This window comes from Haliotis cracherodii, unplaced genomic scaffold (genome assembly GCF_022045235.1).
Source record: "Haliotis cracherodii isolate W230 unplaced genomic scaffold, xgHalCrac1.p SCAF_21, whole genome shotgun sequence".
NCBI classification, from domain to species: domain Eukaryota; kingdom Metazoa; phylum Mollusca; class Gastropoda; order Lepetellida; family Haliotidae; genus Haliotis; species Haliotis cracherodii.
In genome coordinates, this window is record NW_027266277.1 from 5845019 (window position 1) to 5869120 (window position 24102).

The following is a 24102-nucleotide window of genomic DNA, read 5'->3' on the forward strand; positions in this document are numbered from 1 at the left end:
AGAGGGCGGGAAATTCCCACAGACGAAATCTGAGGGTGGTGTAAGTTTCGGCGCGTGCGGAGAGTTTATCTCGTAAATTTCGCCACTGATTGACGCCTGGGAGTGCTCATTCCACTGCGCGCGCTCCCACTAGCCAATCAAAACTGGTGTCGCGCACGACCACCACCCCCCGCAAAGCTTGATTGACAGCCAGTGGGTCTTCTCAGCGTGGGAAACCAAGACTTCGTGCCTTCACAGTGAGCTTGATGTATAAGGACGGTAATCGACATCTAAATTCCGATACATTACATGCCGACGCTCACTCGGCTACCTGTTGCATTGGTAGACATTTCACTGGGAAAGTTGCTCATTTCAACAGTCGTGTGGATGTGTTCTTCAGAAACCATGTCGGATACCTGCAGTGATGACAAGCGATCAGGCGCCTCCTCTAGAAGGGTGAGTTTATAATTAACAAGTTTATTTTCATTTTCTTAATTCATTATTTTTATAGCGATAGTTTTTTTAATGCATCATTTTTAGTAACTTTTGTCGTTATAAACGTTGACATCGATGGCATTTCAACTTGATGTTCGTGTTTCGTGTGTTTCACGACTCACGCACATGTACGTGGTCATTCTACAAATGTATTTACAAATTGCCCTACTACATGCGCGTGGATATTTATTGCAGAGTAACAAACCGCTCATGGAAAAAAGACGGCGAGCTCGGATAAATGAGTGTCTCGGGCAGCTGAAATCTCTTGTCCTACAGGCTCTGAAGAAAGACGTAAGTGAAAACAGCTGATCACACAGGTGACGTCCGGCACTGATAGTGCTATACTCTAGCTGTGTTGACTGACACCTGTGGCTGTGAGATCATCAAGTCAGTCAACGCACAGTCTTGTATTGCCGTGGATACTTTACGGTACCAATCATGTGTAGTGACATCATATATATGTATAAAGTTCGGTCATATATAAAACTCTCACGCTCGTAGGTCATATCTCAAGTACAATCACAATATTTGATTACAAATTTCAATGACAGATATGTCAACACTATATGTTCATAGAGGACGATTATATCGTATGCAGAAGATAGTTAATGGGTCATTTAGTTTGGAGTAGTTTCTTTCTCATGGGTCAGCGAGTCTCCACTTCTTTATTTCAAGCTTGGAGATATTTACAATTGAGCTAACAGTAATTCTTTCAGTTAGACACTAGTTATCTCCCTTTGATTGTAGATCCCATAACCCCAGTCTATAATCTGCATGAATGTTTACACAGGTCCAAAACCCCAATCATTCAACGTGATGAGTACGAATGCAGGGAGTTCCCTCCCTTAGACAGGTTTACTGTTGAAATACACCAACAATAATGTCGCAAGGTTACACAGGTTATCACTTTCTCACGGTGTTTTCAACTCGCTGTTGATAAGCGTGGCTCGCGACAAAGTGAGCGACCGAAGCATTGCAAATACATTACGCCGGCTCGCAAACTGAGAGATTTGTACAGAGCTAACAATTCTGAACTTCGGCCAACATTGCCTTCAGCAAAAGCGTGGGAGCGAAAAAGTCGTGAAACTTTGCGAAATATTTTCGGACAAGAAAGTAAACGGAATCGGAAAAAAAACAACCTCGACGGAATTCATCCTGTTTGGCCTTCGATTATTGGCCATGAAATCAGAATCAATATGAAATGCTAACACACACGCACACGCACGTACGCACGCACACACTCACATTTAAATAAGTGCAGAGCCATATAACATTTGATTTCATATTGATGGTGACTTATAGGGTCAATCAGGGCGACCGTGATTGGATTTTCTCAGATTGTTTGGACATTGCTTTCACAGAATATGTAAGAACTTTGCTTTTAGTGTATTACAGTGTTGATATTCTCAGGTAGATGAAGCAGATTATTCTACAGACACATCCGTCTAATTCGCCGTTGTGTATTTCAGAGCACCCAGTATTCTAAACTGGAAAAGGCCGACATCCTGGAGATGACCGTGAAACATCTGAAGCTACTCCAGCGACAACAGATAGCAGGTAACTACACTGTTGAATATTGGTCCATGAACGTCAATGATAAACGCTATATGACAAATCGTAGTAACACAACACCTGATACTAATGCAAGCTAGAACGATACTTATATGCAGCACGATCAGTCAATGTATGCGTTTGGGATCATGTTGTTTTGATATGGTATTTGGTTATGTAAGAAGACAACAGACAAGCTGAGTCAGGATTGAGTACGGCGCCGTTCAAGTCGTGGACTAATGTATTATCTTTCTTGCTTCAGCGGCCATGTCCTCCGATCCGTTCCTGATGGGAAAATATCGAGCTGGATTCAACGAATGTGCAGGTGAAGTCGCCAGATACCTCGATGCTGTTAGCGTCAATCATGACGTCAAGTCACGCGTTCTCAACCACCTTGCCAACTGTGTGTCTCAGATCCCACCCGAGGCCCAAATCCACCCGGCCCACCTACAAGCCCTCCACGTCATCCCTCAAGCCAGCCAGCCTGCGTTCCCCGTCAACAGCCTTGGCCCGTGCACGCCGGTGTGGAACATCGTCCCCTCGTCCGTCACTCACCAGGTCCACAGTCAACATGCTCGTATAAACGTTTCCCCATATTCCAAAATGGACCGGCCCAGGTTTACACCGTCTCCAGAGAGTAGGTCTCTCCCTGAGAGCCGTTCCTCCCCAAATTCATCACCTGTGTCTTCCCCGGACTCAAAGAGTGATATGGACCTTTCCTCAAGACGTCAGTGTGAAATGTATACACCTCCATACGTATCTGCATCGCCATCTTTGATTTCCGTGAAAAGAGAAAGGGAGACAACTCCGCCCCGACAAGAACTTGAACAACAGTTGGAAGTCGAGGGTGATAAAATGTGGCGACCCTGGTGATGAAAACAGTTTCTATAAAACAAGATCACTGACTTAATATGCAGGTTTTATCACAGCAGGGAGGTTGCACGTCTTTCACTTCAGTAATATCATTGTCACACAGACACACACGTATATATAATAGTGATACCATTGTGTCACACTCAAGTGCCTTGTATAACCGCGATATTGTTCTACACACACGTTCCATGTATATCCGTGATATCATTGTGTCACATACAAGTGCCTTTTATGTCCGTGATATCACTGTGTCAGGGACATTTTGTGCCTCGTATATCCGTGATATCTTTGTGTCACACACACGTGCCTTCAATATCCGTGATATCACTGTGTCAGGGACATTTTGTGCCACGTATATCCGTGATGTCTTTGTGTCACACACACGTACCTTGATTATCCGCGATATATATCACTTCCACAGATTCACGTGCTTCGTAAATATTGGTGACGTCACTCTTTCCTCTTACCCACGTGTCTGCCGCCAGAGGGGGTTGGTTGACTGTTGACTTTATGGAAAGGGAATATTCCAAGTGCTCTCTGAGTGTAAGCTCAGATAATTGTGTCAAATTAAACCACCATTTGAAATGCATCTGTGTTGTTGTCCTCTGTATAGACGAGTGTGTGAGTAGTCGGTGCTGCACCAGTCACGCGCCGGTCCTGTCTCTTCACACCAGGTAATCGCAGTACTAAGATGTAAATTCGTAAGTTGGTGCGTTAACGAAACTCGAAGAATAACGAACACATCATGAACACAAGGCAGTATTGCTTTACCGTACACAGTATATGAGATAGAAGAGAGTAATTGTTATATTATGTCTGCGTAATATACCACATGTAAGGATAATGTAGATTAAAGTGAAGCTTGTATATATGAGTGTTAAACAAGTATACATCGCAAAGACCTGACTGGAATATGTCAAGGGGTGTCGGGCCTCAGTTAGCAGTATTATAGCGAGTGACGCTGGTATCGGGTCTCAGTTAGCAGTATTGTAGCGAGTGACACTCGCGTCAGGCCTCAGTTAGCAGTATTGTAGCGAGTGACACCAGCGTCGGGCCACAGTGAGCTGTATTGTAGCGAGTGTCACTAGCTTCAGGCCTCAGTTATCAGTATTGTAGCGAGTGACACTAGCGTCAGGCCACAGTTATCAGTATTGTAGCGAGTGACACTAGCTTCAGGCCTCAGCAGTATTGTAGCGAGTGACACTAGCGTCAGGCCTTAGTTAGCAGTATTGTAGCGAGTGACACTAGCGTCGGGCCACAGTGAGCAGTATTGTAGCGAGTGACACCAGCGTCGGGCCACAGTGAGCTGTATTGTAGCGAGTGTCACTAGCGTCAGGCATCAGTTAGCAGTATTGTAGCGAGTGAAACTAGCTTCAGGCCTCAGCAGTATTGTAGCGAGTGACACTAGCGTCAGGCCTCAGTTAGCAGTATTGTAGCGAGTGACACTAGCGTCGGGCCACAGTGAGCAGTATTGTAGCGAGTGACATCATGGATAGAGTTCAGAGTGAATTCAGCATGCAGAATTTACTGCTTGTTACCTGATATTTTGATAAGATCGGTACAAACATTTCAGGCCTCAGCAGTATTGTAGCGAGTGAAACTAGCGTCGGGCCTCAGTTAGAATCATTGTATGCTAGTGACACTAGCGTCAGGCCACAGTTAGCAGTATTGTAGCGAGTGACACTAGCGTCGGGCCTCAGTTAGAATCATTGTATGCTAGTGACACTAGCGTCAGGCCACAGTTAGCAGTATTGTAGCGAGTGACACTAGCGTCAGGCCACAGTTAGCAGTATTGTAGCGAGTGACACTAGCGTCAGGCCACAGTTAGCAGTATTGTAGCGAGTGACACAAGCGTCAGGCCACAGTTAGCAGTATTGTAGCGAGTGACACTAGCGTCAGGCCACAGTTAGCAGTATTGTAGCGAGTGACACTAGCGTCAGGCCACAGTTAGCAGTATTGTAGCGAGTGACACTAGCGTCGGGCCTCAGTTAGAATCATTGTATGCTAGTGACACTAGCGTCAGGCCACAGTTAGCAGTATTGTAGCGAGTGACACTAGCGTCAGGCCACAGTTAGCAGTATTGTAGCGAGTGACACTAGCGTCAGGCCACATTTAGCAGTATTGTATGCTAGTGATACTAGCGTCAGGCCACAGTTAGCAGTACTGTAGCGAGTGACACTAGCGTCAGGCCACAGTTAGCAGTATTGTGGCGACTGACATTAGTGTCGGGCCTCAGTTAGCAGTATTGTAGCGTGTGACACTAGCGTCGGGCGTCGGTTAGGAGTATTGTAGTGATGCAGTTTGCAGCGATGGCGTCATCTTAAATTTACAATTATCCACAGTATTATTGTCAAGGTGCTTAGTTCCCCAACTGTGTTGTCGTGACTGCAGTGTGGTCATGTTACGTTCCCTGAGGCGCCGTGACTGCAAGATGTCGTCATGGTATCCGATTCACTCTCGCTGTTATACGCGCTCCTGTATCAGAATAACGTGTTTGAAGGGTGTTCCTGAAATACATGTATGTTTATTTGATGTCCTTTGCCTTCACATACAAGTGACATAATATTATTTGATAATCTGTGTTGGACTAATTTATCTACCTTTAAACGTCGCCCATCATCCAAGTAACACAGAACCCTGACTTCCTCACACCTTGTGGTCACTGGAGCCGGCCACGTCACCAAGAAGGGGCGGTGAGGCAGGCATCAACGCCCGCTGTCCAAGATTATTTCCTAAATAATGCACAACAAATTTTGGGGGGTAATTTTGACAGAATGGGGGAAAAGTAAGCGACAAGTCAGTTAAACATGCTAGAAAAAGTTCGAAACAGTGTGTTTTGTAGAAGGATGGCAGATGTTATAAACTCGGGGAGCTGGGGTATGTTGTTTACTTGGCGTGGTGTAATAGCTGCGAAGGAGGGGGGGGGGGGGGGGGGGGGGTTATTTACTAGACACAGTGAATTACGAGCTGTGGGGCTGGGGGATTATATACCCCGATCATCCATTACTCAAACTCCCTATAACACGAATTGTGGACTATTTCACCTACTTCTGTGGACCCAACCAAGCATAACAAATGACCTAATTACCACCAGTTGTCTAAATACTAGACTCAATGTAAGTTAGACAGACAGACAGACAGACAGATAGTTTATTTATGTCTCGCCTCAATTTACATATAAAATGCTATAAAAATAACATAAAATAAAATAAAATGAGCCACTCCCATTGGAGTTATGAGAGAAAAACTACTAGAAGTAGTATAACCATAGTTTAGAAACATTATCGAAGATAAAATTATGTACAACATATATGCAAATTAGAAAATATATTAGGCTTTATGTAAAATATAACTACGCAGCTGTAAAAGTGGCTGGTTTTGGCACTAAGCGTTACAACGCTGGGACTGGCCAGGATAAAACAAACTTTCACAACATCACATTCATCTTTAAAACAGTTAGATGTAGAACTCGAAAATTATTCTATCAACGTGTCACGCATTGTAACATGCATGTATGACAACAACAAAATATTCATAAAAAGCAAACAATGTCAGGGTTTATGGCCTATGAGACTCAACACAACATCAATACAAATACGGATAAAAAACAAGTTTCATATATAGATCAAACTATAGATTCATGTGTTTTAACTTTACTTAGGAAAAGGTAAAGTTATACAGTAAGTTTTTGGTTTCTTCGTCGAGACATTCGATATAATAATGCGGCAAGGGGTTTAATAGACCAATCGTTCCACATCAAGTGAGTGAGTGAGTATGGTTGTACGCCGCTTTTAGCAATTTTCCTGGAATATCACGGCGAACCCGGGTCTTCGGCGTGAGTTCCACATTAAGAGCACATCTGCAAATATGTAGGGTAATGTTGCAAAGGTCGTAGCTGAGCTCTGAGTAGAAACTACAGTCAGCTGGAGTTTGTGCTTCTCTTCCACAACGATCCGGTTACTAAATTTACATGTTCTGTCTGGAAGTGGATTTTTGGGCGAGTAAATCTACCTTACACATATAGTTCTATTTGCAAAGACAGAGTGCTACAGTGAAACTTGCCCATAATGCTACACTGAGATCGATTTAAAACAAAACGAAATTATGATTCAACAGTTACTGCTGTGATTTAAATAATCTTCATGTACGTAATGTATCACCATTTGCTTGGCCATTACCATGTCAAGACCAGTAAACCGGTCATAGCCATCTAAAGAAAGAAAAGCGTGTTTAGCAAGATGAAAATCTGAACAAGAAACATCGTATAAATCAAACACTGGTAACTGAAGACTGTGTAGCAAAGCGAACACTTTGTTATTCACGGATTTACGGAAATTAACGGACTATCTGCAAATAGCGCTTAGCATTCGTGATTGATAGGCAGCATAAAGCCTGCGCCAAAACCGTGCTATTTCAATTCTGCGACTGGTTAATGAAGGTCACCACCAGCCGCCCATTCACCACGAACACCTTAGTTTGGGGTTGTACTGCCGACTTCTGAGACAAATCTTCATGCTCGGCTCTGGACAGCATTCATACAGCTGACTTCCCTTGTACCCCAGATAGCTGACCCATGATATAAGATAGGTTGCACTAGAATATCATACAAAGAATTGTATACGTTATAAGCCAAGCCACCGACTGTTTTAAATTTACATATTAAAACACCAAGCGCCAACTGCAGATTTAGCCATTTCTTGACCGGTGAAAGTCATATCGAGCTTTTCATTGACCAGACAGCCAAATATTTATAAGCGTGAGTACTTTCAACCAATGTCATAGTAAGTTAAGATATATTAACTGTAGAGGGGCAAAAAATATACAACCTTATTTTTCTTAATATTGACAAGTAGACACCGCTGTGAACACCAGCGGGCTACACTATCTAACATTAGCTTTGAAGAGTTTCATAGCGCAGTAAGAGGGATATCATCAGCATACATGACAATGCTGAACATATCAGCATCGAAGTACCACCGTTTAAGTTATTAACCTTAGTTATTAGATCTAAATCATTCATAAACACTGCAAAGAGAGTCGGCGACAAAACACCACCTTCCCTAACACCAGAATACACAGGTATGTTTTGTATTTACTGTTCATATATTTGTAGTTTGTAGAATATTGCCACTGTTTCACAATCGAATGTTACGCAATAAATATCACTAGCGTCAGGCCACAGTTAGCAGTATTGTGGCGACTGACATTAGTGTCGGGCCTCAGTTAGCAGTATTGTGGCGACTGACATTAGTGTCGGGCCTCAGTTAGCAGTATTGTAGCGTGTGACACTAGCGTCGGGCGTCGGTTAGGAGTATTGTAGTGATGCAGTTTGCAGCGATGGCGTCATCTTAAATTTACAATTATCCACAGTATTATTGTCAAGGTGCTTAGTTCCCCAACTGTGTTGTCGTGACTGCAGTGTGGTCATGTTACGTTCCCTGAGGCGCCGTGACTGCAAGATGTCGTCATGGTATCCGATTCACTCTCGCTGTTATACGCGCTCCTGTATCAGAATAACGTGTTTGAAGGGTGTTCCTGAAATACATGTATGTTTATTTGATGTCCTTTGCCTTCACATACAAGTGACATAATATTATTTGATAATCTGTGTTGGACTAATTTATCTACCTTTAAACGTCGCCCATCATCCAAGTAACACAGAACCCTGACTTCCTCACACCTTGTGGTCACTGGAGCCGGCCACGTCACCAAGAAGGGGCGGTGAGGCAGGCATCAACGCCCGCTGTCCAAGATTATTTCCTAAATAATGCACAACAAATTTTGGGGGGTAATTTTGACAGAATGGGGGAAAAGTAAGCGACAAGTCAGTTAAACATGCTAGAAAAAGTTCGAAACAGTGTGTTTTGTAGAAGGATGGCAGATGTTATAAACTCGGGGAGCTGGGGTATGTTGTTTACTTGGCGTGGTGTAATAGCTGCGAAGGAGGGGGGGGGGGGGGGGTTATTTACTAGACACAGTGAATTACGAGCTGTGGGGCTGGGGGATTATATACCCCGATCATCCATTACTCAAACTCCCTATAACACGAATTGTGGACTATTTCACCTACTTCTGTGGACCCAACCAAGCATAACAAATGACCTAATTACCACCAGTTGTCTAAATACTAGACTCAATGTAAGTTAGACAGACAGACAGACAGACAGATAGTTTATTTATGTCTCGCCTCAATTTACATATAAAATGCTATAAAAATAACATAAAATAAAATAAAATGAGCCACTCCCATTGGAGTTATGAGAGAAAAACTACTAGAAGTAGTATAACCATAGTTTAGAAACATTATCGAAGATAAAATTATGTACAACATATATGCAAATTAGAAAATATATTAGGCTTTATGTAAAATATAACTACGCAGCTGTAAAAGTGGCTGGTTTTGGCACTAAGCGTTACAACGCTGGGACTGGCCAGGATAAAACAAACTTTCACAACATCACATTCATCTTTAAAACAGTTAGATGTAGAACTCGAAAATTATTCTATCAACGTGTCACGCATTGTAACATGCATGTATGACAACAACAAAATATTCATAAAAAGCAAACAATGTCAGGGTTTATGGCCTATGAGACTCAACACAACATCAATACAAATACGGATAAAAAACAAGTTTCATATATAGATCAAACTATAGATTCATGTGTTTTAACTTTACTTAGGAAAAGGTAAAGTTATACAGTAAGTTTTTGGTTTCTTCGTCGAGACATTCGATATAATAATGCGGCAAGGGGTTTAATAGACCAATCGTTCCACATCAAGTGAGTGAGTGAGTATGGTTGTACGCCGCTTTTAGCAATTTTCCTGGAATATCACGGCGAACCCGGGTCTTCGGCGTGAGTTCCACATTAAGAGCACATCTGCAAATATGTAGGGTAATGTTGCAAAGGTCGTAGCTGAGCTCTGAGTAGAAACTACAGTCAGCTGGAGTTTGTGCTTCTCTTCCACAACGATCCGGTTACTAAATTTACATGTTCTGTCTGGAAGTGGATTTTTGGGCGAGTAAATCTACCTTACACATATAGTTCTATTTGCAAAGACAGAGTGCTACAGTGAAACTTGCCCATAATGCTACACTGAGATCGATTTAAAACAAAACGAAATTATGATTCAACAGTTACTGCTGTGATTTAAATAATCTTCATGTACGTAATGTATCACCATTTGCTTGGCCATTACCATGTCAAGACCAGTAAACCGGTCATAGCCATCTAAAGAAAGAAAAGCGTGTTTAGCAAGATGAAAATCTGAACAAGAAACATCGTATAAATCAAACACTGGTAACTGAAGACTGTGTAGCAAAGCGAACACTTTGTTATTCACGGATTTACGGAAATTAACGGACTATCTGCAAATAGCGCTTAGCATTCGTGATTGATAGGCAGCATAAAGCCTGCGCCAAAACCGTGCTATTTCAATTCTGCGACTGGTTAATGAAGGTCACCACCAGCCGCCCATTCACCACGAACACCTTAGTTTGGGGTTGTACTGCCGACTTCTGAGACAAATCTTCATGCTCGGCTCTGGACAGCATTCATACAGCTGACTTCCCTTGTACCCCAGATAGCTGACCCATGATATAAGATAGGTTGCACTAGAATATCATACAAAGAATTGTATACGTTATAAGCCAAGCCACCGACTGTTTTAAATTTACATATTAAAACACCAAGCGCCAACTGCAGATTTAGCCATTTCTTGACCGGTGAAAGTCATATCGAGCTTTTCATTGACCAGACAGCCAAATATTTATAAGCGTGAGTACTTTCAACCAATGTCATAGTAAGTTAAGATATATTAACTGTAGAGGGGCAAAAAATATACAACCTTATTTTTCTTAATATTGACAAGTAGACACCGCTGTGAACACCAGCGGGCTACACTATCTAACATTAGCTTTGAAGAGTTTCATAGCGCAGTAAGAGGGATATCATCAGCATACATGACAATGCTGAACATATCAGCATCGAAGTACCACCGTTTAAGTTATTAACCTTAGTTATTAGATCTAAATCATTCATAAACACTGCAAAGAGAGTCGGCGACAAAACACCACCTTCCCTAACACCAGAATACACAGGTATGTTTTGTATTTACTGTTCATATATTTGTAGTTTGTAGAATATTGCCACTGTTTCACAATCGAATGTTACGCAATAAATATCTTATTTTATTTTACTGGGAAACGAAGACAAGACATTCGGCACATCTTGCCGTCTGCATTCTTGTGCATGTGCTCACTGTCATTCTCGCTACCAGTGTTTTCATCTTGTTCATTTGCGTAAGACAGCTTCCACTAGTTAAGTACTGCATGGGTCCGGGAGTCGGCAGCGGGACAGGCGAGTGTCAGCGTGTTGTAACGGGTCTTCTCTGGCGCGTGGTTACCATGGGAGGCAATTGTTTCCGAACTTGGAATCCCATCCCATCTACTCGAAACTGTTCAACAGCGGCTTAACGAGGAACGCGTTTGTAGGATGACTACCTAGAATCCTCATCTAATCAAAGTCATTGTCATCTTAGTGGCAATATAAGTCACTGTCTATGATGTATTTACGAGGTTCTGTTTTTACCCTTTGATATCTCCGTTTATGGAGGTGGTAAATACATATCTCTCCACACACAGGTGTGATGGCGGCGAAACTGTGGCGTGGTGCTGGCTACTGACAATCACCATAGCAGTGTTATGTGGCACCCTGTAGATTGCATGCCAAGTATGTGCGTCGCGTATTTCAAACCCTCAGATTATAGCTTTACGAGGAAGACGTCACCCTTGTGATAAAGTTATCAAAGATATTTTATCCGTTAATAAAGTACAATTATTTTCACAGCTTGGTATCAATTCGAATTTTATTCCACTTCCCTTCTATGAAAGGTAAATTTAGTAGGTGCGGACGCCCTTAGAACAGGTCACATCAGCGGCAATGAATATAGTTTGTGACTAGTAGTCGCCCGACACACGACTCGCGCCGTTGTCAGCACCAACACTTCACACCGTTGTGCCTAAGCCACACTGACTGGATGTCCACAACTTTTTTTAAATTGTGACACTATAATCAAATATTCTTATTCTTCCTCCTAATTTTATTTGACAAAATCCCGAGTCTATATCCGCCTATGAATCAATTTTAGAGCATATCCCCGTTATCTTCATCCGTCGATGTATTAAGTGTACATCTCTGTAGTGGATCTGTCTATTACCACGCAGTCGTCTCTCCGTAATTAGTGATTGCCATATGAAAAGTGCTAACGCCGTCCATGTCATACACCCATACAAACTTGTCAAGATACGAGCAGATTTCTCCACGCCATGCAGCCTCACCGATAATAAGGTCATGTTAAGTGCATGTGGTTTACATATCGACTCATTTACTCAATGTCAAAACTGGGCAGGTTAAGCGTGTTTGTTGTTTGTTTATGTTTAATATTGCTAAATGGCCAACCCTTCACAGTTGCCTGGAGGTAAGAATATTTATGATATATTTTATAGTGATACAGATCTTCCAAAAAATAAGTAAGTATCACCTGCAAAAGCCTGATATCAAAGTTTGAAGATTTTTATCTCATTGAAACTGACCAGATTCCAACCGGTGTAAACCATAAGCTGCGACATCTGGGGCAGATAAATGACAAATATGGATTAAAAAATTACCTCACAACTGTAAAGAATACAAGTCACAGAAGGGCCCTTACCAAGCTCCGACTGAGTCTGCACAGCCTGGAAATTGAGAGGGGGAGATACTCCAACACCCCAGTTGAAAATAGGTTCTGTCCGCACTGTGACAGCCATTCCGTGGAGGATGAAGAACACTTCCTGCTTTCATGCCCACTATATACAGACCTTAGGAGAAATCTGATGGCACTGGTAGAAATAGGCGACCCTTCCCAGACCGATAAAACCAGCCTCTTAAAACACTTTATGAATCCACCAAAAGAAAGGTCAAGTCTTGTTGCCCGGACTATATACCACATGTTCAAGCTGAGGCCATAAGAAAATTCTATTATATTCAATCCAATTAAGTGTACGCTGCCAGCAATAACCTAATATACATAAATGTTTAGATGATGTAAATGAAATAATGCCTCTATACAAAATGTACATCATATACATATACCTGTCATATCTATAATTATATACATGTTCATATGTAGATAGTCTGTACCCTGCCCTATGAGGGTGTTCAGTACAATAAAATTCTATTCTATTCTATTCTATTCCTGCATCATCCACATTTTTAGTTCTTCTCAAATAATTAGACTGTATCGTTTATGATGTGTTATACACACACTAAGAACTTATTGCCCAGATTGAAACAGGAAACGCCAAAATATGCTTCTTCGCAGGAGCGTGGCATGCAGCACAGACAGCCTGATGTAGTGTTTATTCAATATTACCGCATTCTTATTTACTGGATGCGTTTGTTAAGACATCAGCAGCAGGGTGGTGAACAACGTAACTGTACCTGGCAGGTACAGCAACATTTCACTTCAAGCCGCTGGCAAGAGAATATTATGTTCATGTTATTGATCTCTTCACAAAGGGGACAGTAAACGAGTGAAGCGTAATATATATAGTCCTCGCCACTTGAAATATAATTACGAAATATTGCGACTATTAATTAACACAGATAACTGCACCTGCTCTAATACTTATAATATGGAACCAAGCCATTTCGGCGATAAGAAATATTACTTACCATTTTTTAAAAAAACCTTGAAAAGTGCGCTTTTCAAGAACTTTCCATTTTATTAGCGATAAACATCATCATTGAGTTTTGACCACGTGGTTACAATCGGGGTATTCCATATCATATGGATATTTCTAGCCTTGGTCCAAGGCTGTAGTGAATGGAAAGTTCACGGGTGTGCGCCAGTCTCTTATAGGGACAACTTAATATTTAGATAATCTAGAAATTATGATTTAAACTAATTGCCTTATATAAAATCAGTTTCTCAATACCTGGTCCAAAATCAAGTCTAGACTTACATCTTGTCTCTGAAATGAACATGTTTAACAGATAAAAACAGTTGTTAAATTAGACTTATGCTGACAACATGGCCGTCGCCTAAAAATAATTTATTCCGAAAAGATCGCCACAGTAACCAGTTATAATACACTTGACACAAAGCACATATTGCTGTTTATATGTTACTGTTGCATATTTACGAGACATTTCGATTTATCAGAATATGCAAAAACTGTCGGAGATAATAAAATAATAGCCCACTCGGAAACACAGTTATCTGTTTCTTCTTGTTAAAAACCCCTTTACGTCTCATGTTGTGTTTGACATCCTTTTTTTATAACCGAGAAAAAACTAAAAAGAAAACCTATCTCGGGCCAATTCATTATACTTGTGATGGCGTCACTTGCGGGCGTTAGCTATTCTGTCATTGAAGATTGAAATGTACAAGAAGCGACCAAAGACAGTACTGCAGAACACGTTTATTAATTGTCTTTGCAAAGCACGTGACACTGATGTGACATAGCCTCCCCCGCTGCCTGTATCTAAACCAGAGTGATTTACAACGTGCCTGTCAAACAGAAATCAGAAATATGACGGAACTCGTTGTTGGGAGTGTTTTCAACAGACTACCGAAAGTTTTAAATGATCATGACTGGCAATTACAGACAATAAGCGTGTGTGTAACAAGAATAATTATTGACAAATGTAGATACTGTCACGCTCGACTGGTGGCTGATGTCGCCTATTGCTCCGTTAGTCTCGTGGCTTGAGACATTTCCTCGTGTCGGTGATCGATTGCTGACACTGACATCCGATTGGTCGCTGTTTAACTCCATACAAACCAATGTTTTTTTTAGTAAAGCTATTGTCATCACTTATAGTCTATACAACTTCCGCATTAAATGTTGGAGAACGTTCATGTGTCATACCACAACTATATTTAGTGCAACCAATCAACGATCCTAACAGAGCATAATTAGTTACTGACTTTCTGAAATGTCCGTTTTTGTCTAACGTTAAATGATGAATGGTGCCGCGTGTTGGCAATAAGGAAGTGTCCCTCGTCATAATGAGCGGTATCTTCAACTATTGATGAATTTGCGCCGTTCTGCAGCCACTGTGTCTGTGGTCTACACGGTTGGTGAGATACTGCCACCTAATCGGCTCACAAAGCTGCTAACTTAATCAGCTTGTAGACGCACTTAAATATGATACTCCGTTCAACTGTCACCTATAATTGTCTCACAAGTTGCCATGCCCGTGATGGTCGAATTAAAGAGGAGTCGATTATACACAATGTCAGTGACTACATTGACGCGTCTCCTTTTTACTTATTTCCGTGGGTAAGTTTGGGAAAGACAGATATATGAATACTGCATGTGATCGTAGGACAGATAATTATAGATTCAAGCTGCTAGATATAAATATATTTAAGGTATCACATATCGCTCAAAATATACATGTATAACCAACTTACAGATGTTCGAACTAAATGTATTGTTGTAATAAGTTATAACATCACACGAAAGTATATTACAGTTTTAAAAAAACAAAACTGCAATGTCTACTTAAACCTGTCGGTCAACAAGTTTACATTGGTGCGCAAGTACTTCCTGAGAAGAAAAGCGTAACTAATGCTGGATTGTTTTTAAACACACTAAAGAAAACCTCAGAACGTACTAATTTAATACGTGAATGTTGAAACTCAGAATGTTAGTCAATGTAAATAATAATCATATTCTATATTTTGGGGGTTTAAATCCCATCCCAGCTGTTCTTATACTCAACAACAAAAGTTCCTGTGACACCAATATTTTAGTGTATTTTTCAAACAAGTAAAGTTTTGTGTTCAATATTGTAGTACATGTATGGAATCAAGTAACAAAAACGCAACTGCTACAGAAAAGCATGCATTTCATGCAAAAGTTGACTTTTATGCAAGCCCCATGCATTTCACTACCCAAGAATGGGTATAAAAACATGTGCGTTAATGGGATTCCATATGCTTTGTTTAGCATCGTGCTGACAACAACCACTCTGAAAAACAACAAAATTACGCAATTATTCAACATTACGAAATGCCACGCCTGTCCGAAAATGAGCGTCTGCGAGCCATTGGTATGCTTGAAGCAGGATCGAGTCAACGTGATGTTGCAAGACAATTTAACGTCCACAGAAAAACCATTTGGTGTTTATGGCAACTTTTGCAACAGACGATTGCAGTCAGAGACCATCCTCGGAGTGGCAGGCCACGCGTAACCAATAATCTGCAAGAGAACTGGATTCGAACAACACACCTACGAAATCGATTCCAGCCAGCAACAGTGACTGCAAGAAGCATCCCTTGCCTTCGACGAATATCTTCACAAACCTTACGTCGTCGCCTCAGATGTGCAGGGATTGTCGCCAGAAGACCCGCAAGACGTCCAATTTTGACAGGAAACCACCGTCAAGCACGTCTACAGTGGTGCAGACAGCGTCTACGCTGGACGGCCATGCAGTGGGGGCAAGTTCTATTCACTGACGAGTCTCGTTTTCACCTCAGTCACAGCGATGGACGGATTCGAGTGTACCGACGTCGAGGTGAACGTTACGTCAATCATTGTGTCATGGAAAAAGATCGGTTCGGGGGCGGCAGCGTTATGGTATGGGGTGGGATTACAGCAAGACAGAGGACCCGTTTGATAGCGGTAGAGAGAAATCTCAATGGACGGCGCTACCGCGACGAGATCATCGACCCTGTTGTTCTACCGTTTTTGCGTCTTCATGGCCCAGGCATTACCTTTCAACATGACTACGCCCGGCCTCATATTGCTCGACTTGTTCAGGATTCTCTTCAACAAAACAACGTGAATGTCAACCACGTGTTCCACAGACACTCCAGGAACTGCTCCAGCAGATATGGACAGATATCCCAAGGGACTTTGTGCGACGCCTGGTCCATTCCATGGGACAAAGATGTGTTGCTTGCATCGCAACCAGAGGTGGACACACACGCTATTGATTTGTAAATTGACATTTTGGCATGTTCATGGGTTTTTTTATGAAATGATTCATTTTCTGAAGTCAGTATGGCAAATTAAACCATTTGAACACTTACAGGAGTCTTTTATCTGTTGCAAACCGAAATTGTTTCAGATTTGGTAAAAAACATAACTTTGCATTAAATCTTATTCAATCTTACATGAACTTTTGTTGTTAAGTATATGGGAAAGGGTAACATTACCATGTGGATTATTTGCTTATGAATTATGGTGTAAACTGCCATCAAAGGATAAGAAATGATTCAAATTAGTCAACGTTATTTTTGTGATAAGATTCAAGGATTGTCCAGACGCACTCCTTCCGCCGTTACCAGAGACTGTCTTGGTTTAATTTCTCTTCAGGCATACATTGGAAGACTATGCTATAGGGACATTAACTTTGTATTTAAAAGACTATGACAGCACAGACTTGTTCAGTATCAACTCGATACAATTAGAAAAAGACGATGAATGTAAAATGTCACCCGTGTTCCACATTCTGTAACAAGTAAACAAGTATGAACTTATGAATGATATAAACACCCATACCACCTCTTCTCATTTCCCCACCAAACATGCATGTGCATGTCTTATCTCCACTGTCACGAAGGAGAGACGGTCACATACTCGTGTATTAGCGCCATGTTTTCACATTCCAGTAACCACGATCAGATCCATTTTCCCCTATGGTTGTTAATGAAACCAGTTAAAATGTCGCATTTTAGAAAAAGAGATTAACGGATCATGTAGTTTCTGTTTCTCACGTTAAACCCAGTTTCACCCCACCTCTCAAAACAACACAATGCGTCAGGATAGGTTTGTGTTTCTGATACTAAATCTTAATGTGAATGTAATAAACAGCTCTTTTGCGTGATAGATGGCGCTGTCAGCCATGTTGACATCGGAAATAACGACGAACACACACCTGTGTAGGCCTACACCAGCCACCGTGTTACTGGGTCAACGGACATACACAAATAGCTTGATATGCCACATGAGTGGAGACCGCTTCTAGATGTGTATGACCGTGTAAATGACAAACAATGAAATAGACAAGGCTGGTCAGCATCTTATCTCAGACAGGACAAATAAAAACTGTTGAACTTTATCCTGGATGCTATTTACCCGGTGTTGATGTTATATTATGTTTTAGAATCAATCACTAGACTCCTTAGCTCACGCTGGACTGATAACCCACACAGCACAGAAGAACTGAAATACTCCGTCTCAACTTAACGTATCTGCCATGCTAAAACAGTCTTTCATTTCGTTGTATATTGTGTACATGGCTGGTTGGAGTGGTTGACGGTTACGTGTTGATGCTGCTGCTGCTGCTGCAAAGTTCTAATGTAGTTAGTAGATAGACAGATAAGTTAAATACGTATATTAACCGTAACAATATAATGTAGACCCTGCCACAAAACTAAGCACACCATTGCATGAACTTCAAATCTCCGAATTGTTAAACAAAATGTTCAGGCATTGCTCTGTACAGCCTCGGGGGTCCGAGGGTCAATTATCCAGTTAACCCTAAACGCCAAATACACGTGTCGCTGTGTTAAGGGCTTAGTTAGCATGAAAGCAACGACTAGTTACTGTGGCCTCTGATTAACCAGCTTAATTCCCTGTAATAAACGTTTTGCACCTCTGATTTGCCCCCACGGTACTGCACGATGTTATCACGTTGTCTGACGAAAGAAGATAATTAACATGGCTAGTTTAACTTTGATCTGAGCGACACAATATGGATACGGGGATGATTTCACCTGATAGTAGGCGCCCCCTGGTGGTGAGGTCCGCCCTGATCACCAGCGGCTGTAATCAGCGCCTCATTAAACTCGGAGATGAACCTTCCTTGCTTCATACTGGAGTTGCCACCAGCTGATGAATATGATAACCAGACATGTCCAACCACTGATGTATTCTTGTTGTACAACACACACAAACTCATCTTCACATCAGGGTCTACTAGCACAAAACGATCTTAGCTCTGTGACTATCGCAAGCCTATGTAACGATAATCTAAGCGCTAAGATCGTTTTGTTCAAGTGGACCCTGGTGTACAACGCCATATACTTCTTGTACACGTTCCTTCAATCCCAGCAGTCTGGTGTCGTGTAGCGCAGTGTATATGTGGGAGCGCACCCCGGCAGGGACGCCCGTCCGGGGGACACCAGGTCCGGGGGACACGGTGATCAAACAATATTCTAGGGGGACAGACTGTACCCATCACCAGATACCATACAATAGACTATTATATGGTCTCTGACATCACAAAACAAAGTGTAAACTGTTGTGGTTGATGAAAGGCGTTTGACTTGCCAGTGTTGATAGATATGTAACGTTTTCAGTACACAACTGGTGTGGAACCGTTCTATGGTCTTCGACACAGGTTACTGTGACTATTCAGTGTATGTTCTCAAACTAGAGACTATATACCAGACTAAAACATTTTGGACAGCAAGCTATTGTTTGTAACTTTGATATATTGGTGGCATGTTCTATATATACATACTCTATAGAGCTGCAGACATGGCAATACAACGTTATGCACATCAAGTAGTGGTTTACAACAAAGGTTTTCAGAGGAGCGACCGAGGAGTGACGTAAAAGAGGAACCCAGGAATGTTGAAAGAACACTGATTAAAATCAGTTTTCCCCATCTGAAAGATGTGATTATTAACTCGTTAGAAGTATATGCCACAAGTTGAAAAAGATATTTAACTCCCTCTGAAATCATTTGAAAAGTCTAGATTGCCCCAGCTCAAGGACAGTCGTCATACTCCTTGGCTCCATTTAGATTTTACATTTGAGTTTTTACAAATATATTTTTAAGTAAAATAACTCGAATGTTTACTAAAGGCGTGATTTTCTACAACGTCATGAGTCCCAGAGAAGGCATATTCCTGAAGTGGGTTCACATATATCGGAGTGTCTCTGGAGTACGACTTGACCTGTTGAAGATGTGAACCCATGCCTCAGCTGTCTCGTGCACGTGCGTCCCCTGGGGCTCACACTTTGATGTTGTCGTCCTATTGTGTCGTCTCTACGGGCAACATTAAATTGTGAGTAACCAACCACCAAAAGGTCTGCTTTATTGAGAAAGTATTTACGCTGTATACTGGGAGATAGTATCATCATTATTTGCTCGGCTGTCACAAGGAGGCACAGAAGTGCTGGCTAAGTGGCTAGTCCAGGACCTAACCTGTAATCTCGGACACTAGGAAGTGGGCGTGGCCCTTGCTCCAAATACCCGACACCCCTTTCCCCCTGACCAAGCAGCGACGACAAGGGGAGATAATACCAGGGTTCAGGTGTGGGGCGGGGCGGATGCTCAGATTTTGTGAAATACGCCGACACATGAATGAGTTGATTCTGAAGCTGATGAAGCTCCTAACAGTAACGGGTATGTTACGCCCATTTGAAGGCACACTTACATTAATCCAGATATGTCAGTCATCAGGCAGAACAAAATGTACTGGAGGACATATTCTCCACTGATTCTGTCCGTCTGTAACTGCACCGTCAAGCACTTCACGTGTTGACTGATGCTGTCCGTCTGTAACTGCACCAGCAAGTTCTATACGAGTTGACTGATTCTGTCCGTCTGTAACTGCACCGTCAAGCACTTCACGTGTTGACTGATTCTGTCCGTCTGTAACTGCACCAGCAAGTTCTATACGAGTTGACTGATTCTGTCCGTCTGTAACTGCACCAGCAAGCTCTATACGCGTTGACTGATTCTCCCCGTCTGTAACTGCACCAGCAGGCTCTAAACGAGTTGACTGATTCTGTCTGTCTGTAACTGCACCAGCAAGCTCTATACGTGTTGACTGATTCTCTCCGTCTGTAACTGCACCAGCAAGCTATATACGTATTGACTGATTCTCCCCGTCTGTAACTGCACCAGCAGGCTCTATACGAGTCGACTGATTCTGTCCGTCTGTAACTACACCAGCAAGCTCTATACGAGTTGACTGATTCTGTCCGTCTGTAACTGTAGCAGCAAGCTCTATACGTGTTGACTGATTCTGTCCGTCTGTAACTGCACCAGCAAGCTCTATACGTGTTGACTGATTCTCTCCGTCTGTAACTGCACCAGCAAGCTATATACGTATTGACTGATTCTCCCCGTCTGTAACTGCACCAGCAGGCTCTATACGAGTTGACTGATTCTGTCCGTCTGTAACTGCACCAGCAAGCTATATACGTATTGACTGATTCTGTCCGTCTGTAACTGCACCAGCAGGCTCTATACGAGTTGACTGATTCTGTCTGTCTGTAACTGCACCAGCAAGCTCTATACGTGTTGACTGATTCTGTCCGTCTGTAACTGCACCAGCAAGCTCTATACGTGTTGACTGATTCTCTCCGTCTGTAACTGCACCAGCAAGCTATATACGTATTGACTGATTCTCCCCGTCTGTAACTGCACCAGCAGGCTCTATACGAGTTGACTGATTCTGTCCGTCCGTAACTGCACCAGCAAGCTCTATACGTGTTGACTGATTCTGTCCGTCTGTAACTGCACCAGCAAGCTCTATACGTGTTGACTGATTCTGTCCGACTGTAACTGCACCAGCAAGCTCTATACGTGTTGACTGATTCTATCCGTCTGTAACTGCACCAGCAAGCAATACTTTACTTGTCACTCGCAGTGGCTTTGGGCATTAACAATGTCAAACCGCGACATGACGAAATACGTTACAATTCCTCTCTGTCTTCTTGAAGAAGTATACGTGCCTACGTTCATACCGCCCTTTAGAATAAAGTAAAAGTCATCATGTCGTCATTTAGCACGTGCCTCTGAACGGGGAATGACATGAATCTCGCGAGAACTTAGTGTGAGAGAATGCGGACTGTACGGATGTTGTACTACCAACATATCTGACATTTGTTTTAGAACACGATTAAGGATTCATCTGCCCATTGTTTTGCATTAAGGTTATTTAATCCTCACATGTGAAACCCGAAACAGCATGTGTGACAGAGATGTGTTGGTATACCAGTTAGAATAAGGACAACCCCAGATGAAACAAGGACAAGCCTTGCGCTGCGAAAGCATGACGTCCACACAGTTCCCACCCAAGGAACACATGGTGTTGACATGACACACGTGGCTGTATGCAGTCTCTACTCTGGAGTGAGTTCACCCACACAACGTGTTTTCACAGACAGACATACACCTTACATACGTTCATTGGTGATGTCTGGATGTGGTGAAATGATTAATTTCAAGATGCATGTTATCTGCAATATGTCTGGTTATTGTTGGAAGAACGGCAACTGCTGCACACTACAGTGTTCCCGGCCTTCTTCAAATCATGCACTTACAACACCACATCCATGGGGCCAGCTCAAGAGTTGTATTGACACAATGCTGATGATGATGATGATGTATGTAGTATGATAAGGCACGACCTACACGTGATTGTACTGATCCAGCTCGTGACCAGGCAGGTTGGAGCCAAGACGGGGATGTTCAACATTCGGACAAACCATCATAAATCATTTATTTACAACATTTTCCATAATTCTGAGAAATTATAGGTAACATCGTCCTAATTATAAAGTAATGACCTGGCATCCCCCAACATTCACGCACGACGGAACACAGTCAGAGGATGCCACCGCCCATGTCAGCTCCCTAACAAAAGAGAGAAGACAGGATTACCAGCGCATGCGCAACACTGCGGCTCGTAATAACAGTGTTGGGGGTCAAGGGTCGCGACACTGTCAAAGACGTGGAACTCGTTAGTGTTTCCTTCAAGAAATCATTATCATTTCTCTTGAGACGTCAGCTTCAAGTGATCCATTGCAAATGGTTGCGCAAGCATGACAAGCGACACGTAAGACGTTGTGTAGTTTGAGAACCACATCAGGGAGAGAAAGAACACACTTATTGAACTATATCCCCGTCACGCGTGTAATGACGGCCCGGCAGTCGGTGACGGCACGAGCTGGGCTGGGATCAGACTCCCACAATAGATGCGTGGCACACTCAGTCACACAGCATTTGTTGCTATGATCTGGAATGCGAGAACAACGCATATTACTATTTGAAACTGACATGAAATGAACTCAAGGAATTGACATCTCGTATTCACGACAAAGGGTGATGGTAATCGGTGAAAATGTATAAATATATTGGAAACCGAAATTGGCCAAAATGTGTACAGGCCTATATGTCATGTGGTGGTAAACAGGGTTTCTGTTTGGTTAAATATATGATGTACTCAGTGACGGTATGTAAAATATATATCATGAAATGTAGGAAGAAACAAACGTTCATTCACAGATATTACTATTTATCTGCGATGTACATTTATCAACCTGCAAGTATGTAATACAATCGATCAGCTCGATTAATAAGAAGAAGACCACCAGTCATATACGGACAGCAAGGTCCAACAATCAAATAGCGAAATACGTGTTTGAAGAAACGTTTACTGTTATCTAGTAAAAACAGGTTGAAACAGACATAATTGTGTGTTTTTTGTTCAGCAAATTAGTTTATATGTAGTCAAGGTTTAGTAAACAGCTTTTAGTAAATGAAACAAAACATAATTGTGTGGTATTTCTCCAGCAAATTAGTATATGTAGTCACGGTATAGTAAAAAGCGTTCAGCATATGAAACAAAACATAATTGCGTGGTTCTTGTTCAGAAAATTAGTATATATGTAGTCAAGGTTTAGTAAAAAGCGTTCAGCACATGAAACCAAACATAAATGCGTGGTTCTTGTTCAGAAAATTAGTATATATGTAGTCAAGGTTTAGTAAACAGCGTTTAGCATATGAAACAAAACAACTGCGTGGTTCTTGTTCAGCAAATTAGTATATGTAGAGTCACGGTAAAGTAAAAAGCGTTCAGCATATGAAACAAAACATACTTGTGTGGTTTTTGTTCAGCAAATTAGTATATGTATTCACGGTATAGTAAAAAGCGTTCAGCATATGAAACAAAACTCATCATAAACAGTTGCCTTCAGTAAGATTTCATTTTTGGGGTTAAAATGAATCTAAATCTTGAAGTACCTGAACGAACCCTGGCTTACATTCTGTAATTTATCATCTCGCTGTCCAAAGTTTGGTTCATAAGACCTGTGGTGAATAACTTGGTTTTACCAATAACTGTCGCAAATACTCGCCACTGTTTTAATCTGACCGTGTAGCATGGAGCACGTGACATCTCTAC

The 24102-nt window shown here is 41.9% G+C and overlaps 1 protein-coding gene across 1 annotated transcript; it reads left to right on the forward strand.

The window, feature by feature from the left end:
• Positions 1 to 268: 268 nt before the first annotated feature.
• LOC139470849 (transcription factor HES-1-like) lies at positions 269 to 3465 on the forward strand. Its single transcript, XM_071253163.1, has 4 exons — positions 269 to 435; positions 670 to 765; positions 1944 to 2031; positions 2288 to 3465. The coding sequence occupies exons 1-4, from the start codon at positions 289 to 291 to the stop codon at positions 2896 to 2898; spliced, it is 942 nt and encodes a 313-aa protein (XP_071109264.1). The 5' UTR covers positions 269 to 288; the 3' UTR covers positions 2899 to 3465.
• Positions 3466 to 24102: the final 20637 nt, after the last annotated feature.

Excerpts from the sequence above, each read along its gene's own strand:
- LOC139470849 (XM_071253163.1), top strand. The coding sequence starts at position 289 with ATGCCGACGCTCACTCGGCTACCTGTTGCATTGGTAGACATTTCACTG. Across the intron at positions 436-669 it reads CAGGCGCCTCCTCTAGAAGG|AGTAACAAACCGCTCATGGA; the intron begins GTGAGTTTATAA and ends TATTTATTGCAG. Across the intron at positions 2,032-2,287 it reads CCAGCGACAACAGATAGCAG|CGGCCATGTCCTCCGATCCG; the intron begins GTAACTACACTG and ends TTCTTGCTTCAG.